Source organism: Pagrus major, chromosome 18 (assembly GCF_040436345.1).
Source record: "Pagrus major chromosome 18, Pma_NU_1.0".
NCBI lineage: Eukaryota > Metazoa > Chordata > Actinopteri > Spariformes > Sparidae > Pagrus > Pagrus major.
This window is the reverse complement of record NC_133232.1, coordinates 10,886,644-10,911,069: the sequence shown is the minus strand read 5'-3', so window position 1 is coordinate 10,911,069 and position 24,426 is coordinate 10,886,644. Positions and strand designations below refer to the sequence as shown.

The following is a 24,426-nucleotide window of genomic DNA, read 5'->3' as shown; positions in this document are numbered from 1 at the left end:
CTGTCCCTCTGGCCCATCGATTCTAGCATCAACCATAGAGTGCTGTAGTAACGAGTCCTAAAACCCAGGAATCCATTAGCATTTTTGCACATTTGGTTCCCTCATTTCCGAAGTAAATTGTTTTTTTTTTTTTTGCATCTGTTAAATGCCTGAGTTAGGTCTATGGTTACAAGAGACTTAACATATTTATACATTTTGTTATATGACATAAAACATTAAATCATCATCAGCCATCATAAAGTGGCTAAATGAGACTACAGAAGTTGACACCTACATTGAACGTCTTCATGCCAAACACAGAGACTCATCTACTCACTTAACCCTCGACAGGCAGACTTAGTTGCAAACTATTCTAACTCTGACTTTACAACTTGCAGATTGATCAACTTACAGGAAACGTGCATAGCAATTGTGTAGTAAGACAATTACCGGTGGTGACGTTTAAGTCATGCAACTGCAATGTAGTCTGATTATAGCCTGATTATAGTGTTCATCTGTGAATATTATCTTCCTAAACAAAATGTGTAAGTATCATAAGTTTGTGTTTGCTACAGAGCCTTTTTTGGCAATAATTCTAAATCCAATGCAGGGAACCAGGGCGATACTAACTTCGGGGTTAGTCTACAAAAATATGTCTACTCCCCTCCACCCTCTCCTTTTCGTCTTCTCTGTGTTAGAGGCAGATAGCAAACCAAATTTTAAGCAGCACAACACCACCCCTACTGTATCGGGGGAATTATCAGCTATAATTTCACTATCGGAATAATAAATAATAATTAAAATTTCCTGTTATTGGCCCGATAGTTATTGTGAACCCTTAATAGCAAACAAAAGAGACATATGTTTTTTAAGGAATTTGTTGAGACAAAACATGCATAATGGGAAATGAATCTTCGACTTCTATTCATTAGGTGACCAGAGATACTGCAACAGACTTCTTAAGGTCTCAGTATGCTTTGACCGAAGTCCATATTGAATAGTGTCCTTGTGGTGTGTCATGATCCTCGTTTCTGTTGTTCTGATATTTCCTGTTTTATTTTGAAATTGTGCCCTCATGTGTTGGGTGTAGCTTTTCAGTTCCTCCCATTGTGTGACGTCCCCCCTTCCATTGTTTTTTGTTCATTGATTTGGACTTTGCTTTTGTTTGCACTTTGTTTAAGCTCTTTTGTTGCTACTTTATGTTTTTGTCTTTTTGACTCATTTTCCTGGATTCTTGTTTTTTGTATCATTCAGCTTTTGTTTAATAAAGCTCGCCCTTAGTTCCTGAATCCTGTCTGCCTCCCGAGTGTTTCTGCATTTGGGTCCTACCCTTCTCTGGAAACTGTAACATGGTGGCTCTCAACAATCGATTATTGCAGCTTTAAGGAGAGGAACTTAATATGACAGGCAGAATCAAAAAGGAACAAAAACACACTGTAAGCAGTATCAGATTTCATTAAATAAGACATGAAGCAGGATATTAAATCCTCACATTCACCAAACTGTCCACTCTGAGGATGAAGCCTATTTTCCATCAAGGGGGGACACAGCGGATTGTTGTACCATCAGATCACCCTACCAATATGATTTCTTAGAAAGCAGAAGGTCTTATATTCACCAAATTATATTGAATCTCTACATGGCGGGTAGACCCAATTTTCACCCTATCATTAAATTATTTCAGTCAGAAACACTACTGCTCCAGAATGGGGAGGGGTTGATGTCATCTGGTTTACATTCATATAGGGAGAAATGTATGATATGTGAAAATCGCTAAAGAAAACCCAGAAGGATAATCTAAAATGCGGTCGTGTCATGTACCACCCAGAAGAGGGACTGCATTACTGCAAAATGAGATTTGATAGAATTGTTTAAAGTTATTTGAACAAATAAATCAATTTAGGCTATATTAAAATTTATGGACGACCATTTCTCATTTCATGATACAGTGAAAACTTCCAGGATCACATTTGAACTCAGTTGTCACATCATGCTATGCTCATGACGCCCCATGGGTGACAGGAAAAGCAGTCAAAGCTGTGGTGTGGTCAGCAGCCTCCTGCAGCATGGACAGCGATGATGAAAACATAGAAGAGGCCGTTGAAGGTGAGCAACATCATCTTCCTTCTATTGATTTCGATATAAATAACGACATGTAGCGTATGTGCGATATCCGTCTGTTGATTTGAGTTTTTGATGTCAGTTCTCCGTAAATCTCCATGAGTCAGTCAGTGGGCCGGCTCGGTAACTTACAGCGCCACGGACTTTATTTCACCAGCAAATCCGCTTTACAAGCGAATGAGGGCGGCCTGAGTGTTGTCTGTGTCCCGCTGCTGGGGAAGCTGCTGTTAAGATGTGAGCAGGCAGGAATTGTAAAACTACATGAAAGGTTACATTTTTATTTTCCACAGTCTACTACACGTGTGCTCGGTTTTGTAATGCATGAACAGGTGTGGTGTTGCCAAACGTTTTTATCTCGTGAACCGTCGTAAGCGTTCAGACTGCGAATTATCTCATCAGTGTTTGTTAGCACCGCTTTTATGAAGTTCTTCTATTTAAAACACACTCCCCTCCATGTGTATGAAAACCCAGCCCGAAACTGGAAAAATAAAGTTAGCTTCTTATTGACATGTTGCGCGTCCTTGTAAGGTACCTCTAGTGAATTCGGCATACATTTGGAGAACCCGTATAAACCCTTCGAATCAAACTTTTCTAGGACGGACAGCTTTTGATTAGTAGAAGTCCTGTCAATCCTGCGCCACCCGGGGAAGTCACTGACGGCCACAAGGGGCACTCGTAGTACGCTCAAAGAATGAGGGTTAATGGGCAGATGTAACAAAATCTCAAAACCACTGCTATTTATGGGGTTTCTTGCTATATACTGTATCTCCACTGAAGTTATGGAAGTTACAAATGTATGTTTGTTTGTGGCTCATCGACATGGCTAATGAACAGGGTTGTAGAGATCTTTTTACTAATGCTAAAATGAGAGAAGCATGCGAGTACTGAACCCAGCACCTCCTGAGACATTAAAAACATTGAAGCTGCGCTGCACTTATCAGTGTTCTTAAGAGTGGATGAAAGTAGGACTCGCCATATGGCCTTAAAAAAATATTGCAATATTTTTAGGCTATAATGCGATACACAATACATGTAGAACAAGCAGAATAATCTGGGAACTTCATAAATGACATCACTTTATTGTAATGCAGCCTTTAGAACCAGGAAAAGACAACATGTCTCAGACGAAACATAGTCTCATATCATAATATCAATGTATTACCAATATGCTGTCCAGCGCTAGATAAAATGATTGTGTAATGTAAAGTACAGAGAGTCTGGACTCAAACCGTGAGGAGCTAAGAATACATTCAGTTGAGTCCAATCATTACACTCAGTTTAGCTCTGTTTGTGTGTTTGTGTTTGTATTCAGGTCCACTGGATGAAGATGGTCAGCCACATGGGTTCTGCACAGTAACCTACTCATCTAGTGATCGTTTTGAAGGACAGTTCACCCATGGAGAGAAGAATGGCAAGGGCAAGTTCTTCTTCTTTGATGGAAGGTACTGGAAAGATAAAATGGAAATAGACATTTACCTCAGCCACTGAGCCAAGTTTTCTAAGCATGTTCTGCAAAACTACAACTGTGTATTAGAGCCACGGAAAAAAAGGGACATTTCAAGAATTCAGTCAAAATATTTGAAAAAACGTTCATAATATTGCAAATATTGTATAAAAAAGTGACAAAAATATTCTCTAATATAATGACGTATTTAGATCTGTATTTAAACAGGTGAGAGCAGTCCGTCAGCTTTTACATTTCAAATTTCTAGGTTTCACCAATAAACACCATATTGTAATAGATTTTTAAATATTGAGATAAAAGGAAACCACTTCTATCCATAGTCAGACATGTTTTGAAGCAATGACCTAAGCACTGTGGAGTCTTGGTTTCCTCCAGACTGAGCCAAAGAGTGCAGAATACAGACCAGACACAGGTTTATGGCATTGGAAAAGGATAAAGCACAGTGGACTTAATGACTCCTGAAATGATATGAGAGGCAGCTGGAGTCAATGGTTGTAGAAGCGAAAGGAATACCAGCAGATGCTCAGCTGGTATCTTGCTTATACACCAAAGACATACACAGTGGCTCAAGGCTCTGCCTGACAGGCATCTTGCCCTGTTTGTGTGCTTTCCAAAGAAAAGCTGTAGGAAGTTTGCACCATTTTGTTGTTTTATAGGAAGTGGCAAATAACATGTTAACAAGATATTAACAAGATGTACATCTGCTAAAGCAACTACTACACTATTATTCTTGAGGGCTTTTCCCTGGTGAAACACATATATACTTCCTGTAAAGTGTAAAGCTGAACTTTAAGTGGCTTGCCTCCACCACCATTTATAGTAATTGCAGTGCAAAGCCTCCACACTCTGAGATGCCTCGGATCAGGCCTTCCCAAATTGCACTAACAGGCACATTTGGTAATCATATTGCCAAACAAGGGACTGAGAAACACCGACTTGAGACTCGACTCGGACTTACGATGTAGGACTTGTGAACAATCTGTGTTTTAAAGCTCGGGTTGGTAATTCTAATCAGAAGCCTTTTTTATTATATTTGTATAATATCTCTTAACATACAGACAGCAATCAAAATATGAAATGCTTTGAGAAAAAGGAAAAAATTCCATGGTCTCTGACAGTGACAGGGCTATAATAACTTCATCCAATCAATTCTAACAGCCCGAAGATATTGTATGGACAGCCTACCTGTCTATCAACCTGTCCTTACCTACCCACCCTGCCCTGACTCTGCCCACCACTCATTGCGCATGACCAGAGTCTACGCACCGCACTGCTGGAGCTGTGGTGGAGTGAGCTCATTGTTTAAGGACAAGAATGGCAGAGAAAGTACAGACACACTTCATTACCTTCATTTCAAGATGGCGGCGCCCTGTCCGGCTGCGGCTACACTGGCTCATGATAGTTTAGAATATTTATATCAAAATCTGCCGCCTAGGATGCCAAAAACCGGCAAAAATATCTACAAATTAATATATGATCGCCATCTCTTGCTGGAATTACGATCATCCAGTGACTTCGGCTTCATAGACACGACTATTCGGGAGTGTTTACATAACCTCAGAGTGCTACGCTGACAAGACCCAGTTGCTCTGGACGCTCCTAGCATCACGAGCCGACAGAGGAGCAAGCGGAGGCGGTGTGACCGAAGGCGGAAGCGCGGCTGTTGGGGAGGACTAACAGCCAAGCTAAAAGCTAACCCCTATAAAACGCCACTTCCATCTATCTTTCTCTCAAACGTTTGTTCCCTGGAAAACAAAATAGATCATCTACAGCTGGAATTAACGAGTAAACGAGAGATGAGGAACTGTTGCGCAATAATTCTGACAGAGACATGGCTAAACTCATCAATCCCGGACATTGCTGTCAGGGATATGTTCAAAGCAGCTGCCACTTACAACGATCACATCAACATAGATGAGTATGCCATGTCTGTGTCAGCCTACATCAACAAATGCACGGAGGACATCAGCGCTAGCAAATCCATCACCACCCGAGCAAATCCATCACCACCCGGGCCAACCAAAAACCCTGGATGTTGGGCTGGGCGATATGGGAAAAAATCCCGATACAATAATTTTTTTCATATCAGTCGATATCGATATATATCATGATATAAATCAAATTACTATTTTTGTCAAGCTTAAATGTTCTGTTACTCATAAGTGAGTTGTGAAGACATCAGAAGGTTATTTTTGATTTAAAAATATTTATTTTCTGTCAGAAGTTGAACATGACAGATGTACTGAAGAACATTTATTTATCTGAAACAGTTGTATAAACAGGTACATATATTTTAAACTAAACACAAAGGCAAAAGCTTTCAAGTTTTAAAAGGGAACACAAACAAAACAGACCATTAAATTAGTTGGTCAACTCCAAATAAATAAACTAGGTATTATAATATAAAATAAATTCTCAAAATCTCTCCTTTGTGTAAAGACAGACTAAATTTGTATATTCGCCCCACTATCAGTTGTGATGCAGACGTGTTTGCCTTCACTCAGTCCCCAGGATGCAAGCGCTTCTGTCAGTCCTGAAGCAATGACTTCACCTGCATGGTCGTCAGGAAAGTAGGCAGTTTGAAGACATTTGCTTTTCAAATTCCAATCTTGGTCGATGAAGTGGGCAGTGAGGCTCAGGTAAGGTTCAGACGTGCGACTTGACCACATGTCCGATGTGGTAGCGAAGTATGACACACTTTGCAAAGGATGAGGAGAGCCCTCCTGCCCCCGCCCATCCTCACTACATTCTACAGGAGCACCATAGAGAGCATCCTGACCAGCTGCATCTCCGTGTGGTGTGGAAGCTGCAAAGCCTCTGACTGGAAGAATGTGAGGAGAGTGGTGAGGACAGCGGAGAAGATCATTGGGATTTCTCTCCCCTCCATTCAGGACATTGCTCCCAAGTGCTGCATGTCCCGAGCTGGGAATATTATCAGAGACTCCTCCCACCCTCGCCATGGACTGTTTTCCGTGCTGGCCTCTGGAAAGAGGTTCTGCAGCATTCGGTGCAGGACCACAAGGCTCTGTAACAGCTTTTTTTCCCCCATGAACTCTAAGTGAAAATTGTCGGTTATTCTGGATACCTTGTTTCCTCAAAATATTTGCACTACCTAACTCAACAATGTCACTTTCAATAATTTGCACTTTCAGTATGTTTCTGTTTTTGATATTTATTATTCTTATTGTGGTATTTTTTTTATATATATACTTTAATATTTTAATTCTATGCTGAGCCTCTGAAACAAAATTTCGTTCTGTGTTCACTTGTTGCACACTGAATGACAATTCAGTACCGACATCAGCAGCCTAACCTGTTGGCCAACACTGATCTGTGTTTATAATCAGTCAAGAAACCTCTGGACGTCCTTCCTGTATATAGTTGTTTATGCTTATTGTACTGTATATTGTCTAAATGATAAAAGGTATACTATTTTTGTAGTGTTATTTTATTTTTTTGCATGTGTTCTAAAAAATTCCAAAAATTCTTACCTGATTCAGTTGTTATTATTAGTGCATCAAGCAAAATGTAAGAACTGTAATGGGTTGGGTGTTTATGCTGGAAGTGTAAAGAAAAGGCATTTATCATTTTCAAGACCTTATTCAAACAAGTTAGAGGTAATGCAAAACAAGGAGTAAATACAGAACAAATAAATAGGTGTCAGAGTTCCAGCACTTGTTGTGATTGCTCCAAACGTAGTCCTCGAATTCTGGCCTGTAAAGCAACAGATGAGCAACATGATTAGATATTTATATGGATCAGAGCTCAACTGTCCTCAGCATACTGTGAACTTATACACTTTCAATGGTGAATACTTTATACATTCATGGACAAAACTGTATAGATGTCCCAGGTTATATTACTTTTTTTTTCATTATATCTATTCATGCTTTTGACTTGAACTACCAGCCCTTTATCTTTCTTTACATTTTTCCAATTACTATGTTTATTGTTATGCACCAAAACACAAATTCAAATTGTGAAAAATTACTTTGCAAAAAATGTGATTCTGATTAGGGTGCTTGTGAGTCCAAGTTACATGCCTGGTCAATATACTGTACAAACACAAATAGTTTAGTTGTAGGTGGCGTTAATCAGAAAAAAAGCAAGTAATGTTCTACTTTAGATACCTGCTCATGTGTAATCCTTTGAGCTTGAAGATCTTCTACTTGACATATGTAATCTTTTCCAAGAACATCTGTTCCTTGACCTGTCGCACTCCCACATCCACGGCCTCTGCCTCCCTCCTGTCGTCCGCTCTGACGTGATGATGTGCTTCGCTCTGGCGTGTCCTCATCAGTCAACTATGCTCTCATCGTGGAAGCCTTAACATGCAAAACATCATATTATTAAGAGTCCAATACAATATTCACGTTCGTCTGTGAATCACTGAGGGTAACAAAAAAGTGTTATAGCTTTGCTATTGCTAACGTTACCATAGCCAGCTGCTGCTAGCTAACCAGCAATAAGTAACAACATCAAAATGCACTTTCAAAACAATTTCTGAATGCTAACAAAGCTAGCTTGACAGCTATCAATAGCAATGGCTATGAGGTTGTTTACGTTCAATATGATAATATTAAATGTTTACTTACAGGTGAATGAGACATGAGGTAGCTACTTGTAGTTAGATGTTGTGATGAAAACGATGCACCGATACATTCTTCTTCCCACTGCTCGTGAGGACTCGGGACCCCGTCTGCGGTATTTGGCGGACAGTGTGCGCTCATGGTTTGCCTCAGTGGGCTTTACAAACTGTACAGTGAACGACCTCCTCTGTCCTTAGACCATCGATTCAAGTGAGGAAAAACTTGCCATATTGAGAAAAAAAAAAACTTAACGGGGGAAAAAAGATGGAAGAAACCTCAGGAAGAGCCATAGAGGAGGGATCTCTCTCCCAGGATGGACAGATATGCAATAGATGTCACATGTACAGAACAGAACAACAAAATCACTGTTTATAAGTTGCATTGACAGATTATCTGATACAAATTATAATATATGTAAAGTGTGTGGATCCAGGAGAGGACTGAGCAGGCCGAGGGATCGCCAAGTGGCGCCCGAGCCACACAACCTCCTCTCCACCGTGGTGACCTGGAAGAGGGCAGGCCACACAAGATAATTTACAGTAAAACAGAGAGCAATGATCCAGCGGAGCTAAGGGTATGATGATCCATATCCATCAATATGTGGAGCAGCAGGAGCCAGGAGAGATAGATGGTCCCAGGGGGCCATGGTCCAAGCTTGCTGCTTGTGGGAACAGAAAACAAAAACAAAAGTTAGAGTAATGCAAAGTTAATTTTCTCATCGGCAGGACAATGTGAATTCTAATACTATAGTTAACTCACTGAGACTGAGACAGACCCACTGAAGAAGCTAGCAATCGAAGTCAAGGACTACTTAAAGGCTAAGTCAAAGAAGTAAGTTTTGAGTTTAGATTTAAAGGCGTCAATAGAGCCAGATTCTGATGTCAGCTGGGAGGTTATTTCAGAGGAAGGGGGCATGATAGGAAAAAGCCCTGCAGCCAGCTGACATCTTCTTAACCCTGGGAACCGTCAGGAGCCCTGAATTTTGAGAGCGTAATGCACAAGGTGGAATATATGGTATAATGAGATCTGACATGTACGACAGGGCAAGGCTGTGTACAGTTTTGTATGTCATCAGCAGCACCTTAAAAGTCCTGGCTAGGTTAACTTCTGTGATCTCAGACTGCTTCAGAGAGATATTGTTTGGCGCCAGCATGAATTACAATGATGCTGTCGCTTGTGGTGCTGTGTGGTTGGGTTCCCTGTTTCTCCCTGCGTGATGCCAGCACCCTTAGATTAGCCTCTGTCGGAAGCCCCAGGTAAATAGACAGTGGCTGGCAACGCTTAGTTAACGTTGCGGGCAATGGAGTCTCCTATCACTAGTGTGTGGAGTTTAACCCTGTCATTGGGACCAGGCCACACAACTGGTGACTTGCTCTTGCGCCCTCTCCCGAGCAGGGACAGGGCTGCTGATAACAACCAATCGGGTGTCCCTCCCCATCCCTCCGGTCCATCCATTCTAGCCATCAGCCATCCATCAACCTTGTGAAAATTAATGTTAGCATCTATGGATGGTTAACATAATTTTTAAGCTCAGCATAAGTAGCTATCTAACGTTAGCTTGCTTGATTAGTTTGCCATTGGATAGATATTTTGAAAAGATGAGTGTTTGCTTGACACACTTGTTCACATAGTGCTGGCTTTGCTATGACTGGTCAGGCTGGCTAAGTAGGTACGTAGGACCTCAATACTGCTCTATACTGTAACTAAATGTTCATGTCACAAGTAGTGTTGCTTTCGTCAATGAAAATTATGACTAAATATCGTCGTCAACGAACCTTTATCACGTGACGGAAACGAGACGCAACGTAAATGGTGGTCATGTGACGAAAACTATAATCAAATATATAATGCAATATTGTTGACGAATAAAAACGGACTAAATGTGGTTTACAAAATAAAAACTCTGCTAAAATATCTCTTCATTTTCGTTGACCAAAACGAGACGAGACGAAATGTTATAACGTTATTTTGTCTCGCTATTATTATTAATTTGCAATATTTCTGTTTCCTGAGTCTCAATTCAGGGGCTGCATCAGGTCGCACTGCGCAGACGCAGGCGACGTCGCTTCCTCAATCCCCACTCGCACAGCATTATTTAGACGATGCAGCTGCGGTGGGTTAACGTTAACGACAACTCAAGACACAAAGTTAAGTCTGACACAAAGAATTCAGTAGCCTACTATCTGTTATTTGTTCTTTTCTGTCAACGAATTCCCATCTCATTATATCTCCCTAAGGTCCAAACCATTTGTAGTGTTATATCTTGTAATAGTTTTTATGATGCAAAATCTGACTTCAGTTTACAAGCAATACAAGTCACAGACACACACATTTTATTTGCACTTTTTTATTATGTTATTGTAGCTCGAGCATTCAAGCACCTTGTTTCTCTTTAAGTTAAACTTGAATGTAATGTCAATTTTTTCTGGCATTGTCATTTGAAGCTGTTTTATTTATATATTTTATTTAAATTTATGTGTGTGTAGCTACTTCTGACATGTTTGGTAGGTAAAATAAATGTGTTGTAAATTCAAATCAGAGCGTCTTCCGTGTCTGGAATTGAATGTATTCTTGAGTCTATAAGGTAACAATAATATAATAATAAGAAAACCTTGTTTGACTTGTGAAATGGGTGACTTAAAGAAAATGTTGGTTTGGTCTATTCTATACTAGGTACTTGTACTATATTAACTGGGTTAAATAGAATTGCATTACTAAAAAGAGACTAAAGTACAATTTTCATTGACTAAAACTAGACTAAAATGTCATCAGTTTTCATCGACTAAAACTAGACGAAAATAGTCATGGATAATTCTGACTAAAATAAGACTAAAATGCTCAGACTTTCAGTCGACTGAAACTTGACTAGACTAAAAAGAGTATAAACGTGACTAAAACTAATAAAAACTAAAATGACAATTTGACACAAAGACTAGACTAAAACTAAAATTAAAACAGGCTGCCAAAAACAACACTAGTCACAAGGCAAAATACAGTTATGAACTCTAAGGGAAAGTTTTCATTGAGTGTTTTTTCATATTGAAATGCAATAAACCTGTATAAAGTGATCATATACCAAAAAACTGATCAATGCTGATACTGTATGCTAATAGATAAAGGACTGATAATACCAAAGTACATGCTTTCAGTTCCTTAGACATAGGCGTAAGAGACTTAAGACTTGACTTGAACTTGTGACCAAAGACACGAGACTTGATTTGTACTAGCAAAAATAGCACTTGTGGTCATCTTTGACAAGAGTTGATATACTATAGTCTGCATACAGAGACCACAGCTTTGTACTGGTCACAGGACACTAGGACACTGACATTGTAGTCCAATACCAGAACAACAGTAACAATAGTACAGTACAGCGTCAGGAAATGCTAAACCAATGCTTACAAAATGGCATTAACACTTTGTTGTACTTAATAGTATACAATAGACTATCAATATGATTTAATTACAGCTTAACACTCATTACAATAAATGCACTCTAATAATTCCATTTTAAGATAGTTTAAGTCATTTTACATGAATGAAACTGTTGTTTAGATTCTTTTTTACCTTTAGGTGATTGAATTTAATAATGGCTTGTTAGTTTTATTTTTTTTAACTGCAGTTCTGCTGTCCCTCACCTCCACAGCACCCTGGAAGGTTTCTATGTAGACGATGCTCTACAGGGCCAGGGGATATATACATATGAAGATGGCGGTGTCCTCCATGGGACGTATGTGGATGGTGATCTGAATGGGCCCGCTCAGGAGTTTGATGGAGAGGGGCACCTAGTGTTCAAGGGCCAGTACAAAGACAACAACCGCTGTGGGGAATGCTGGGTCTACTACCCTGTGAGTCAGCTCAGCGCTCACTACAACACAGTGGCTATGTTTATATGTATGGAGAATTCACTTGGTTACATGAATTCAAGCACTTCTCAGGCCATATTTCATAAGTTCTGTATTTATCTTGCAATTAGAAGTTCTATATGGCACTAAATGTCCTTGAAAGCCATGTTTAAGACAGGGAAACAATTCTGATGTGGTGCATGAGTTCTGCACATATAGAACATAGTAGAAGTATTAACTGTGTGTATTGTGCATGTCGGTGTGTACTGTGGTGCATCTAGGATGGAGGCTGTGTGTTTGGAGAGGTGAATGAGGATGGGGAGATGACCGGTGAATCTGTAGCATACATCTACCCTGACAGACGGACGGCTCTCTATGGAAGCTTTGTGGATGGGGAGCTAATTGAGGCTCGCCTCGCCACCCTGATCTCCAATGAGAGTGGAAGGCCACGCTTTGAAATCACACCCAACAGTAAGTACAGATGTCATCTTTATGATATTGAATTGGTACTTAGTTTGTAGATGTTGTACAGGTGACCTTTTTACATACGAGCTTCAGGAATTAATGGATTTAGAATCGTCTTCTTTTCTGAAATTGGTCACATGTAATATTCAAGATGTAAGTGTTTGATCTTTGAGTGAGTATATGATATACTCACTCACTATATGAAGTTAATAGTCGGATATGAACAAAATCTTCTATATTAGTGTTTTTAATTTTATATTACGATAAAGATCCGTTATAAAAAATAAAATAAACAAATAGGTATTTGGCATCACAGGTTTTTGGAGCTGAATACCTTAAAAATACAACATCATATTGATGCCATAAATGCTCTCATAGGGACAAAGGGACACTATAAACAGTACACAGTGGCACATCTCTGACACGTCTTATTGAATATATCAGGGTTTTCCCAAAGCGCTGGCCGAAGGCCAAACAGCTGGACATTCCAGCCAAACAGCTGGACATTCCAGCCGCCTGTTCTTTCCCCCCTGACGTCCTGTGTCTGTTGGAGAAACGCTGATTTTTAATGTGAAACTGCGTTATTGTGTTTTGACCATTTTAATCAGGTCCGTTTATTTTCGAGAGAAGATCTCTGCGGATCAGTTTTTTTTAAAAACGCATATTTTTCCCCAACTCGCCATCTAGTGATCTGCACAGTCTTGCTCTGCCCCGCTCTGTGTGTCAGTGCTGCACAGTGAAAGATAACCTGAAGGTTGACGTGAACTACGCTTGTAGTTACTGAAAGTAAGTGCAGTAAAACCTTCGCTAGTAAAAAGCCAAAACTTAATCAATACACCTGTCCAAGCTGCATAAACATGAACATGTAGAGTGCGATATTTTAATCTGCTCTGTCTATCCAGTAACAAGCACAGCTCACAAGCTCAGCAGCTAACAGCTAATTTTTACAAACAAGCTAAAAAGAAAGCTGTCTATATGTGGTTTAACCGTTTAGCTTAGTTTGCCACAAATCTAAAATACCGCTGCTGACTGAGACAAGCAGCCCGCCCTCCAGCAGCAGCACAGGAGCACATTCTTTCTAAACTTCACTCACTATTTTGATGTTAGGAATATGATTTAATTCATTGACATTTTAGATTTGTTTCTTATGAGATATTATTGAGTTTATCTAGAGTCATTTGGAAATGCACTTAGAATTACCCATGCACTGTGTAGTCTAATTTAAAAATTAAGAAAAAGATAACCCACGGACCCAAGTAGGTCTGCTGCTTCATCCCTCTCATTGCATGTAAATGCATTCTACCATATTACAGAGAGGCATAAAAGGTTGGGCAACATTAAAAAGAAAAGGACAGATGCTTTTTTGAGAAATGTTTATTTTAATTTTTATTGCATTTTAATTTTTATACTACAGTAGGTCACATGTTTAGATGAAGGGCTGAAGAGAAATGAAAAGAAAAAAGAGCAGATGCTTTTTTTTTTGCTTTTTTACATTTTATTGTTTTTTTTATTTTTTATATAGTAGGCCAAGTTCCAGTTCCAAGTTTTATCTTTACTTTAAAGGAAATAAAATAAATATAGTAAGACTACAGCTTTGTGTATATGTGTATTTGGGTATAGACACACTGCCCCTCCATACCCCCCCCACCCCAGCTGGCTACTACTTTCACCCAGCTGGACATTATGTGCACTAGCAGAAAACACTGATATATCATCATAATACCTAAACCTTGTGGAGCAGCATTTTAACAAGATTACCGTGAAGCAAAGACCTCTGTTCCATGTGAATAATGAAATAATGTTTTTCCTAGCTAGTTTAGGAACTGTTTTGTGACAATAAATCAAGGAAAAAGACAAAAACATAGATTAGTTGCAAATCAAATGAGGAGTTACCACATTGGTTATTTAAATACCATGCTTCAATGGGTTAATGTACTTCAAGGTTTTACTGCAGTACATAGGTCATGTGATTTCAGGTACACAATTAAATACATTGCCTATAAAAAGTATTCACCGCACTGAGTCTGTGTGGATAGGTCACAATCAGGCCTGCACATCTGGACACTGCAATTTTACTCCATTCTTCTTTGCAAAACTGCTCAAGCTCTGTCAGGTTGCATGGTCATCGGACGTGAACAGTCTTTTTCAAGTCCAGCAACAAATTCTCTATTGGATCGAGGTCTGCGCTTTGACTCGGCCACTCCAGAACATTCACCTTGTTATCTTTAAACCATTTCTGTGTAGCCTTCGCTGTATGCTTCGGGTCATTGTCTTGCTAAAAAATAAATCTTCTTCCAAGTCATAGTTCTCTTGCAGACTGAATCAGGTTGTCCTCCAGGATTTCCCTGTTTGGCTGCATTCATTTTACCCTCTACCTTTACAAGTCTTCCAGGGCCTGCTGCTGAGAAGCATCCCCTCAGCATGATGCTGCCACCACCATGCTTCATGGTGAGGATGGTGTGTTTGTGGTGATGTGAAGCGTTTGGTGTCCGCCAAACATGGCTTCTAGTCTGATGGCCAAAAAGCTCCTCTTTGGTCTCAATAGACCAAAGAACCTTCTTCCAGTTGACCTTGGAGTCTCCCACATGCATGAACTCTAGTTGAGATTTAATGAGCTTTCTTCAACAGTGGCTTTCACTTTGCCACTCTCCCATAAAGCCTTGAATGGTGAAGAACCTGAGCAACAGTTGTTGTATGCAGTCTGTCCCATCTCAGCTGCTGAAGCTTTTGTCTTCCTTCTCTCACTAGTCTTCTTCTTGCACGGCCACTCAGTTTGTGAGGACGGCCTGCTCTAGGCAGATTTACACATGTGCCATATTTCCTCCCAGTTCTTAATGATAGATTTAACTGAACTCCGGGGGATGTTCAGTGACTTGGAAATGTTTTTGTATCCATCCCCTGACTTATACTTATCCATAACACTTTCACTGAGGTGCTTGGAGTGTTCTTTTGTCTTCATGGTGTAAAATATCCAGGAATACTGATTAACCAGTGACTAGACCTTCCAGACACAGGTGTCTTTATACTACAATCACTTGAGACACAGTCACTGCATGCAGGTGATCTCCATTTCAGTAATTGTGAGACTAGCACCAATTGGCTGGTCCTCTGTTGAATTAGCTCAGTCACTTTAAAGGGGGTGAATATTTATGCAATCACTTATTTTACATTATATATTTTTAATTAATTGACATTACTTTGTAGAAATCTGTTTTCACTTTGACATTAAAGGTTATTTTTTCTTTTTTTTGTAAATTCCAGCCAAAGCCAAATTATATTGACCATGATTCTGTTTATAAAAAATGCTTTTATAAAAGGGGAAAATATCCAAGGGGGTGAATACGTTTTTTAGGCACTGTACAATGAATGTACAGAAATGTAGCATGTGTTGCCATAATAAATAACTGACTTTACATTAGATATTCAAAATGAAGCACATGATGTTGCAATAAATATACAAAATGCAGACAAAGACAGTGATGTAGTCTACATTGTGTATACTCTTTACAAAATGTATGATGACATGGATATTCAGGTACTCCTGTGTAAGTATAAAAATCCTAGTCAACAATCAAGGTTGACAAGGACCTAATTCATCATATATTTTGGACATCATAGTGTACCACATTTACAATGATAATGGTGACATCATGGGGTGAATTCTGGTTTATATTCTTCTACTTGTATTTAATGGAGACAGGCATTTGTGTAAACAACTGTATATTAACATGACTGTTTTTAAGGTGCTTTGTACTCGTATGACAAGTCTACATCCACCTGTATTGCGACTCACACTCTGCTTCCTGACCCTTATGAGAGCCAAAGGTAAGTAGACTTTTTACTGTACATTCTACTATGAGAAAAATATATCTGAATTCAGCATACTGGAGCAGAGCCACTTGAGAACTGCTCTTCATATTGTCCCTGTGTGTCAGGGTGTTTGTGGCAGACTCTCTGATCAAAGGAGCAGGACAGGGCCTGTTTGCCAAGACAGATGCGGAGACTGACACTGTGATGGCTTTTTACAATGGAGTACGCATCACACACTCTGAGGTATGACACATCAGTGCAGCGCTGCACTTTTATTTGTCTGTCATTATAACTACTACGCCAACTGCCAAATAGCTAAAAGTATAAGCTAGCTATTGCTAAATTGCTTATAATTAGGGCTGCCCCTAACGATAATTTTATTATCGATCATCTTCAATTATCAACAAACAAATATGACAGAGTATGCACTGCAGGGCATTATTCCCCAACAAAAAATAGCCCAGTCGTATCTGGCAATCTGTGTAATCCTAACATATATATATTAAGTTTGGGTGGGGACAAAAAGTAAACGGGACATTAGATCAGGCGTTGCGGTGAAAACACAGGTTTTCCCATTCATTTTAATGAGGTTGAAGCCAGCTCAACTTTTGAAGAAACCCAGCTAACGTCACGATCCGGTGGCCAATCACATATACTGACTATCAGACTATGACTGAAGCCACAGTGGAGTGTAACGTAATGTGTCAAGTGTATTCACTCAGTGTGGCATTGTGCACCAGATTAAAACACATCCGTGGGTGCAGACAATCACTGTAGGACCAGCATGTTTAACCTGTTTAATCTGTTGATGAGGACAAACGATCACAAGTAGGACCAGCATGCCAGTAGCAGAACAACATGGCAGGTTCGCCTTTCGGCAAACTGATCAGCAGGGGTTCCCAACACACGGCCCATGGAGTGACATTCCCATTGCTCCTGCTGCCATCTTGAGAATTTGCCCCGGGATGCTTCCGCTTCAAGTGCTCGAGCATGCCGGTAGTACTCTTGTGATAAGCCATTTCTAATTTGCAGAGCACCATGTTGTTCAGTCTCTGCTTAAAATACTCACACTGTAGATGATCGTGGGTGAGACGTCGATGCACATAATACAAATCGAGGTATTTACGTAATCGATTACATCGACGCATCGCACCAGCCCTGCTTATAATAATAGATAAATAGTTCAAATAACTGTAAGTAAAAGCTAATTAGTGATAAATAGTTAATATAGCTAAAAGTATAAAAGCTAGCTAGTTGTAAATGGCTTACAGGCTGGACACACTGGATGCATGTGCTTTTCTTTTTGGCGTCCATGTTAACAGGTTAGACCGTTCACACTGGATGTGTCTCAAGTGTGGCTGCTTCATCACGTGATCTAGAGATCTTGTCTATTTCTACCACAGCACGTGCACAGTTCTCATCAAAAATTTACCTGAAAACTACCTGTAGACTGTCATATGGACATCATACCAGCATTTCACTACAGTTTTAATATCTGTAAGTGTAGAATATGTCACAGACATGAAGAGAATACACACAACAGGGGAGGGACAGTTTCTTTCCTGTGTACTCTCTTCCTTTCACTTTCGCTCCCTGTAGTGCCCCCTACGGCTTTTTGGTCTTTCAGTGGGGTAAAGGAAAATCACATCATCATATTTATCTCTAATTATCAAAGTCAAACTCCATATAAACAGATTGGGCAGGCAGGAGCTGCCACGCAACTTATGTGAACACAAACACAGTGAGCCGCAGCAGCTCAGTAACGCAGCCGCCACACAGTACACAGGCATCAAGTGTGTCCAGCCTGTTATAGTAATGGATAAATAGTTCAAATACCTAAAGGTTAAAAATCTAGCTAGTGGTAGATGGCCTATAGTAATGAACAAATAGTTCAAATAGCTAAAAGTAAAAGCTAGTGGTAAATAGATTGTGTGGATAAATAGTTCAAATGACTAAAAGTGACAAGTTAGCTTGTAGACCTAGTAATGTATAGTTCAAAAAGCTAAAAGTAAAAGCTAGCTAGTGGTAAATAGTTAGCTTATAGTAATGGAAAAATAGTTTAGATAGCTAAAAGTCATGGTCAAAATAGAAGGCTTGAAGATAAATGGTTTTACTATGTAGTTAAAATTAATGGGTAAATGGTGCTAAATGAGAAAATGTTACATTTTTGCATCCTTTCAATGCATCCTTAATTTTCTGTGTAAGTTCTTACTAAACTATTTGTTTTTTTTCATGAATATATCGACTCAGGTGGACAGCAGGGACTGGGCACTGAATGGGAACACAATCTCATTGGACGAGGATACGGTGATCGATGTCCCGCCACCATATGAGCAGACGGAGAGATACTGTGCCTCTCTGGGTCACAAGGCAAACCACTCCTTCACCCCCAACTGCAAATATGACCCGTAAGTACAAAGAGATGAGGATAGAGAGTAGGACAGATTCATATACACCGATCAGCAACAACTGACAGGTGATGTGAATAACATTGATGATCTCGTTATGATGCAATGTTCTGCTGGGAACCCTTGGGTCCCGGCATTTATGTCGATGCCACTTGACCGACACGACCCACCCAAACATGGTTGTGGACACCACCACCACCACCACCCCCATTTTTTGACTCATAAATAAAATTAATAATAAATCATCCAAACTGCATTTTCATTTTCTTCTTCAAGACTGCTCATTGTGTGACTTAATCAAAATGAAAAAGAAAAGGACGTTTAAGATTTAATTTTCAAAAGATGCCACCAGCAAATAGTTACCAAAATTCAATTTGAAATGTCAAATTTGAAAATTAAAATGCATTAGCATTTCAAGGTCATAGCTGCATTATTTGACTCATAAATACAATGAATAATAAATCATCCAAACTGCATTTTCATTTTCTTCTTTAGGTTGCACATTTTATGACACAACTAAAAAGAAAACAAAGAGGATGTTGCTTTTTCGTTTTCATGCCCGCCCCGCAAAAAAGAGTCCATAATTCAAATGAATTGGCAATCCCAAGCAGCGCAGGAGAGTGACGTCAGTGGCCGCTCTTCTTCTTCAGCCCCCAGTCTGACCGTGCTACGCATCTAATACGTTAGGGGGCGGTGTGCATATTTGACGCTGGAGCAAGAGAAGAGACAAGAGGAGAGTGTGAAGGTTGTGTTGGTACCATAGACCATAGACATATATACATAGATGCCTCATTGAGCGGATTGGCCCGCTGCTGCGATACGTCGTCGTCACCGCCATATTGGAGGAGGCAGCTCTGCCCTGTGAACTAATACAAGTCAATGGAGTGAACTTTATAAAGCTCCTTCTACAAAGTGCTGTAAGTTAATGTCTCTCATTTACACATTCACACACGTACGAATATATTCAGGAAACAGACAGGAACCAAAAACAATGTCTGTAACGTTCTCTGATGATTATATACGTTAACTACTCCTTACATGTTCAGTATACAGGTAGGCACCAAACCACCGGATGTATTTTTATAATGTTTTTATGAGTGTTTACAGCTGCCAATGTATGTAACTCTTTTACTGTGATGATAAATGACGGTTAAATGTTGAATCTGTGTCTATAATAACCAGATCCTGACATGTAAATGTGACATCTGTGGGAATAAAAAGCACCAACGTCGTTTTTTATAAATACAGTGATTTTTGATAATCTAAGTACTGATAATAACAATCATGGAGACAAAAAATTAACAAAGTCTGAAAATCAAGATAAGAAACTGCAACTGGCAGTGAGCCTGCTTTCTTTTCTTTTAGCAGTGAAGTGATAAACTCCATGACAGAACATTATAAAATATGATATTGTATAAAATAACATTTCATGGTAAAAAAAAAAGTAAAGTTGCAGTAGGCTACTTTTATAAATATGCACCATATATCAGACTCAGACAACTTTATTAATCCCACCAGGGGCAATTGGTTTCGGCAGCTTGCATACTGGCACAGTACAAAAACACAGTACACACAATAAATAGATAGGGAATAAGGTAGAGTAAGTAAATAGAATGCCAAGGAATAGTGTCATCAAGGATCAATAGTTGAATAGAGTGAATAAATAGATAGGTTGCACATGTTGACCAATAAGATGTACATGGTAAAGGAATAAAAGGAATTTAAGAGACGAATAGCAGAGGAGATAAAAGATTTAAAAAAACGGTTAGTCTTACAGACAGGTGAGACATAGCAACAACCTGAGGGAAACAGAGGAAATTCACTTGCAAGCACGTGACCAGGAGAAGACAAAATGTTGTTTGCTTTCCTCAGAGTTTGTTGGTCACAAAAACTGGTCAGGTCCCTAAATTTCACTCCCGTGATCTTGGAACATGTTTTAATAATGCTGTACAAGCTGTTTTTATCTTTCAGTGTAAGGCTGGGAAACCAGCAGATGAATATATGTAGTTTTTATTATTATTATTATTATTATTACTATTATTATTACTATTTTTCTGCATATTCTTGACTTTGAATGGGAGCAGCTGTAACGCAAACAATTTCCAGTCGGGGATTAATAAAGTATTTCTGATTCTGATTCATATATTATGCAGTCAGTTGTCCATATTTAAGTTGACAGTATGGTAGACAGATGTCACATTTACATGTCAGGATCTGGTTATTATAGACACAGATTCAATATTTAACCGTCATTTATCATCACAGTAGCAGCGTTACATACGTTGGCAGCTGTAAACACTCATAAAAACATTATAAAAGTACATCCGGTGGTTTGGTGCCTACCTTTATACTGAACATGTAAGGAGTAGTTAACGTTTATAATCATCAGAGGACGGTACAGACGTTGTTTTTGGTTCCTATCTGTTTCCTGAATATATTCGTACGTGTGTGAATGTGTAAATGAGAGACATTAACTTACAGCACTTTGTAGAAGGAGCTTTATAAAGTTCACTCCATTCACTTGTATTAGTTCACGGGGCAGAGCTGCCTCCTCCAATATGGCGGCGACGTCGACGTACGGTCCAGCGCTCAACGAGGCGTCTATGTATATATGTCTATGCGTAGCACGGTCAGACTGGGGGCTGAAGAAGAAGAGCGGCCACTGACGTCACTCTCCTGCGCCGCTTGGGATTGCCAATTCATTTGAATTATGGACTCTTTTTTGCGGGGCGGGCATGAAAACGAAAAAGCAACGTCCTCTTTGTTTTCTTTTTAGTTGTGTCATAAAATGTGCAACCTAAAGAAGAAAATGAAAATGCAGTTTGGATGATTTATTATTCATTGTATTTATGAGTCAAATAATGTAGCTATGACCTTGAAATGCTAATGCATTTTAATTTTCAAATTTGACATTTCAAATTGAATTTTGGTAACTATTTGCTGGTGGCATCTTTTGAAAATTAAATCTTAAACGTCCTTTTCTTTTTCATTTTAATTAAGTCACACAATGAGCAGTCTTGAAGAAGAAAATGAAAATGCAGTTTGGATGATTTATTATTAATTTTATTTATGAGTCAAAAAATGCAGCTATATTCTGAAAATGAAAAAGCATTTCTGTTAATCCATTTTAATTTGGATTATGGTCCAGATTTGCTTCCATAGATAAGTGTCCCGTTCTGAACACACTTGGATGCCAATATTTGCTTACAGGCACAGTGTCCCCTAGTGGCAGCGGGAAATAACATTTTTTTAAAACAATGACGTCCTCCTAGTCTGATGACCACAGAGGCCTCAAATATGCTGGGGAAACTCCTAAGACCATCAGGATACTGTATTGTGAAGATTGTGAGTTTTTGCAGAAGGGTCGAGGCCGCTGCGCTGCTGCGAATGTCAATGATTCACCTTGAAACAGGAAGTTGATGTAACTCCACTACACGTGGTCAAATCTGGACCAAACTTTACAAGCTTGATAAGGGTCCCAGTCTGCACATATAAACATCTCAAATTTCACTTACAGTTGTAGTGCCACTTGGTGGCATGGGAAATGCCATGTTTTTCTTACTTCTAAGTACTCCTGCTATCAGTTTGACCTAATCTACCTCAAATTTGGTCAGAAAATCCTCAAGGTCTTCATGATGGTATATGGTGAAGATTCTGAGTTCTGATTGGACATTGATGCAGTAGCAAGGAATTATACGCCTTAAAAACAAGGAACTTAAAAAAGAAGAAAGGGCCATTACGTCACCGAATCTGGCTTTGAGGTCAGACTGTGGTGACTGTGGCTGTTTTGAAGACATTGGGAGATGCATGGAGAAATACACTTCAACCTAACATATATACGTCGTATGACTTCTGAGGAAGAAATGCCTCCAGAAAATGAAAGAACACACTTCAGAGAGTAGGTTACCGTAGGTTATTTATCTATGTTGTTCCTTTCCTCAATTTTGTGTGGGAAAGGCTCCTGTTCACGCTGCTGTTCATGGTGTAAGTGCAGTCTTATCAGTCTGGCCCCAAAGATGTAATGACCATTCCTTCTTTGTTAAGACCCTTGCTTTGAAACAGGAAGTTGTTAGAACTTCTTTGTAGATGGTCCAATATTTTCCTAAATTTCACATTTGATCAGAGTCCTGCCCGTATGTACCATGTAATTAGTCTGTTTTGTCTACTTGTTATTGAAATATAGATCATCACTGCATGCAGTTTTAATTTTATTTTGGGTTTGTGCAGGTTTGTCCACCCTCGTTTTGGGCCTATCAAGTGCATCCGAACCCTTAGGGCTGTGCAGAAAGACGAGGAGCTAACGGTTGCTTATGGTTATGATCATGAGCCAACGGGGAGGAATGGCCCCGAGGCTCCTGATTGGTACAAGCAGGAGCTGAAGGAGTTCCAGCTGCGAAAAGGGGCTCCCACTGGCCAATAAGAACACAGAAGTCCTCTGGACAATAAAACACCCCTCTACCTGTGCTACATTCTCACAAGACTCTCTCGCAGCATTATGATATCCCCTGCGACTGCATACCACACTGTAGATATTTGAGAAGTTCCTGTGCTTCATATGGTATTTGAATTAGAATACTGCTTGAGCAATTCAGTGTGAATGAAGGTCTTGGGAGATCCAAGGCCAAAGAAACACAAGAACTATGCAAGAAACCAAATGTTATTGGAGGAGACATGCCTCTGGCCTGAGATGCTGTTTTGTCTGTCTTCACTAAACCATATGCCACTTGTGTTACATAGTGGATGCAGTTTACTGAGCAGGGCTGTCCTTAAGGTGTTGAGTTTAACAGAACTATCTTACCACGCAGTATTTATTTTATCTGTTTAAACAGTTTAGCTCACACATCATTGAACTAATTCAGCTGGCCCAATTCATACATTTTAAGTGTTACTTTATAGCCTATTCACCTTGTAAACAGTAAAAATCACAGAGACTAATTTATTTATAATATCTGAATTGGTAAGGAACTGTATTTCCTGAGCTTTGTAGAGGTGATTTGTAATGTAAGCACACTGGTAGGAAATAATGGATGGTCTACCAATACAGGAAAGACCTACAGTGAGCCTGTTGCACTTTTCTAACCTAATATCTGTGTTCATAACCTACAAAATAAAGTCCAACATAAAAATCAATCCAATTGCAATGCTTAAGTGATGGAATTTGTGTGTGTTTTTGCCATAGATGCTATCTAAAACTACCATTTATCGCAAAGATATTGTATTGTTCAAAGGTGTTTTGTCAAGTTTTAAAAGAAAAAATATTTCACATGAATTTATGAATTGGGTTTCTTTAAAAGACATGAAAACGGTGTTTTCCTAGTTCCTCGAAAAACTTAGCTGTACTACTACAAGTACTCTGGTATTTTTTATATATTGTACACTGATTTACAAGTATTTTGTGTATAGCGCACAGATTTAGTATTTTATTGTGGATCAAAATTGAGAGCTAATGTCTGAGAAATTATTTGAAAAGGAATGCTATTAAATGCCTTTAATGCAGATAATTGGAGTAACTGCAATGCTAAAAGCTAAGTAACTTAATATAAATCCAAAGGTAGTATTATGGATCTCATTTATATTTTTTAAATACCAGGTGATACAATAGTGAACTTTCTTGCTAAATTTGAGCTAATTTTGAGTAGCCAACCATTTAATTTTGTAATGAAATGTCAGATTTTTCAACCTAACATTTTTGTCAGACTATTAATTCGTTGTTAAGGGATAGTGCTAGAATCCCACGCCAAGTA

General features: G+C 39.2%; 1 protein-coding gene across 3 annotated transcripts; it reads left to right on the top strand.

Moving 5' to 3' along the window:
* Window positions 1–2,015: 2,015 nt before the first annotated feature.
* setd7 (SET domain containing 7, histone lysine methyltransferase) lies at window positions 2,016–23,812 on the top strand. Of its 3 annotated transcripts, none has more exons than XM_073486274.1 (8): window positions 2,016–2,085; window positions 3,413–3,542; window positions 11,801–12,002; window positions 12,281–12,470; window positions 16,208–16,289; window positions 16,400–16,517; window positions 18,525–18,682; window positions 22,910–23,812. In XM_073486274.1, the coding sequence occupies exons 1-8, from the start codon at window positions 2,046–2,048 to the stop codon at window positions 23,100–23,102; spliced, it is 1,113 nt and encodes a 370-aa protein (XP_073342375.1). In that variant the 5' UTR covers window positions 2,016–2,045; the 3' UTR covers window positions 23,103–23,812. The 3 variants fall into 3 exon arrangements, with proteins under 3 accessions (XP_073342375.1, XP_073342374.1, XP_073342376.1); XM_073486273.1 differs by having other exon boundaries at window positions 3,383–3,542; XM_073486275.1 differs by lacking the exon at window positions 2,016–2,085 and adding an exon at window positions 2,327–2,368.
* Window positions 23,813–24,426: the final 614 nt, after the last annotated feature.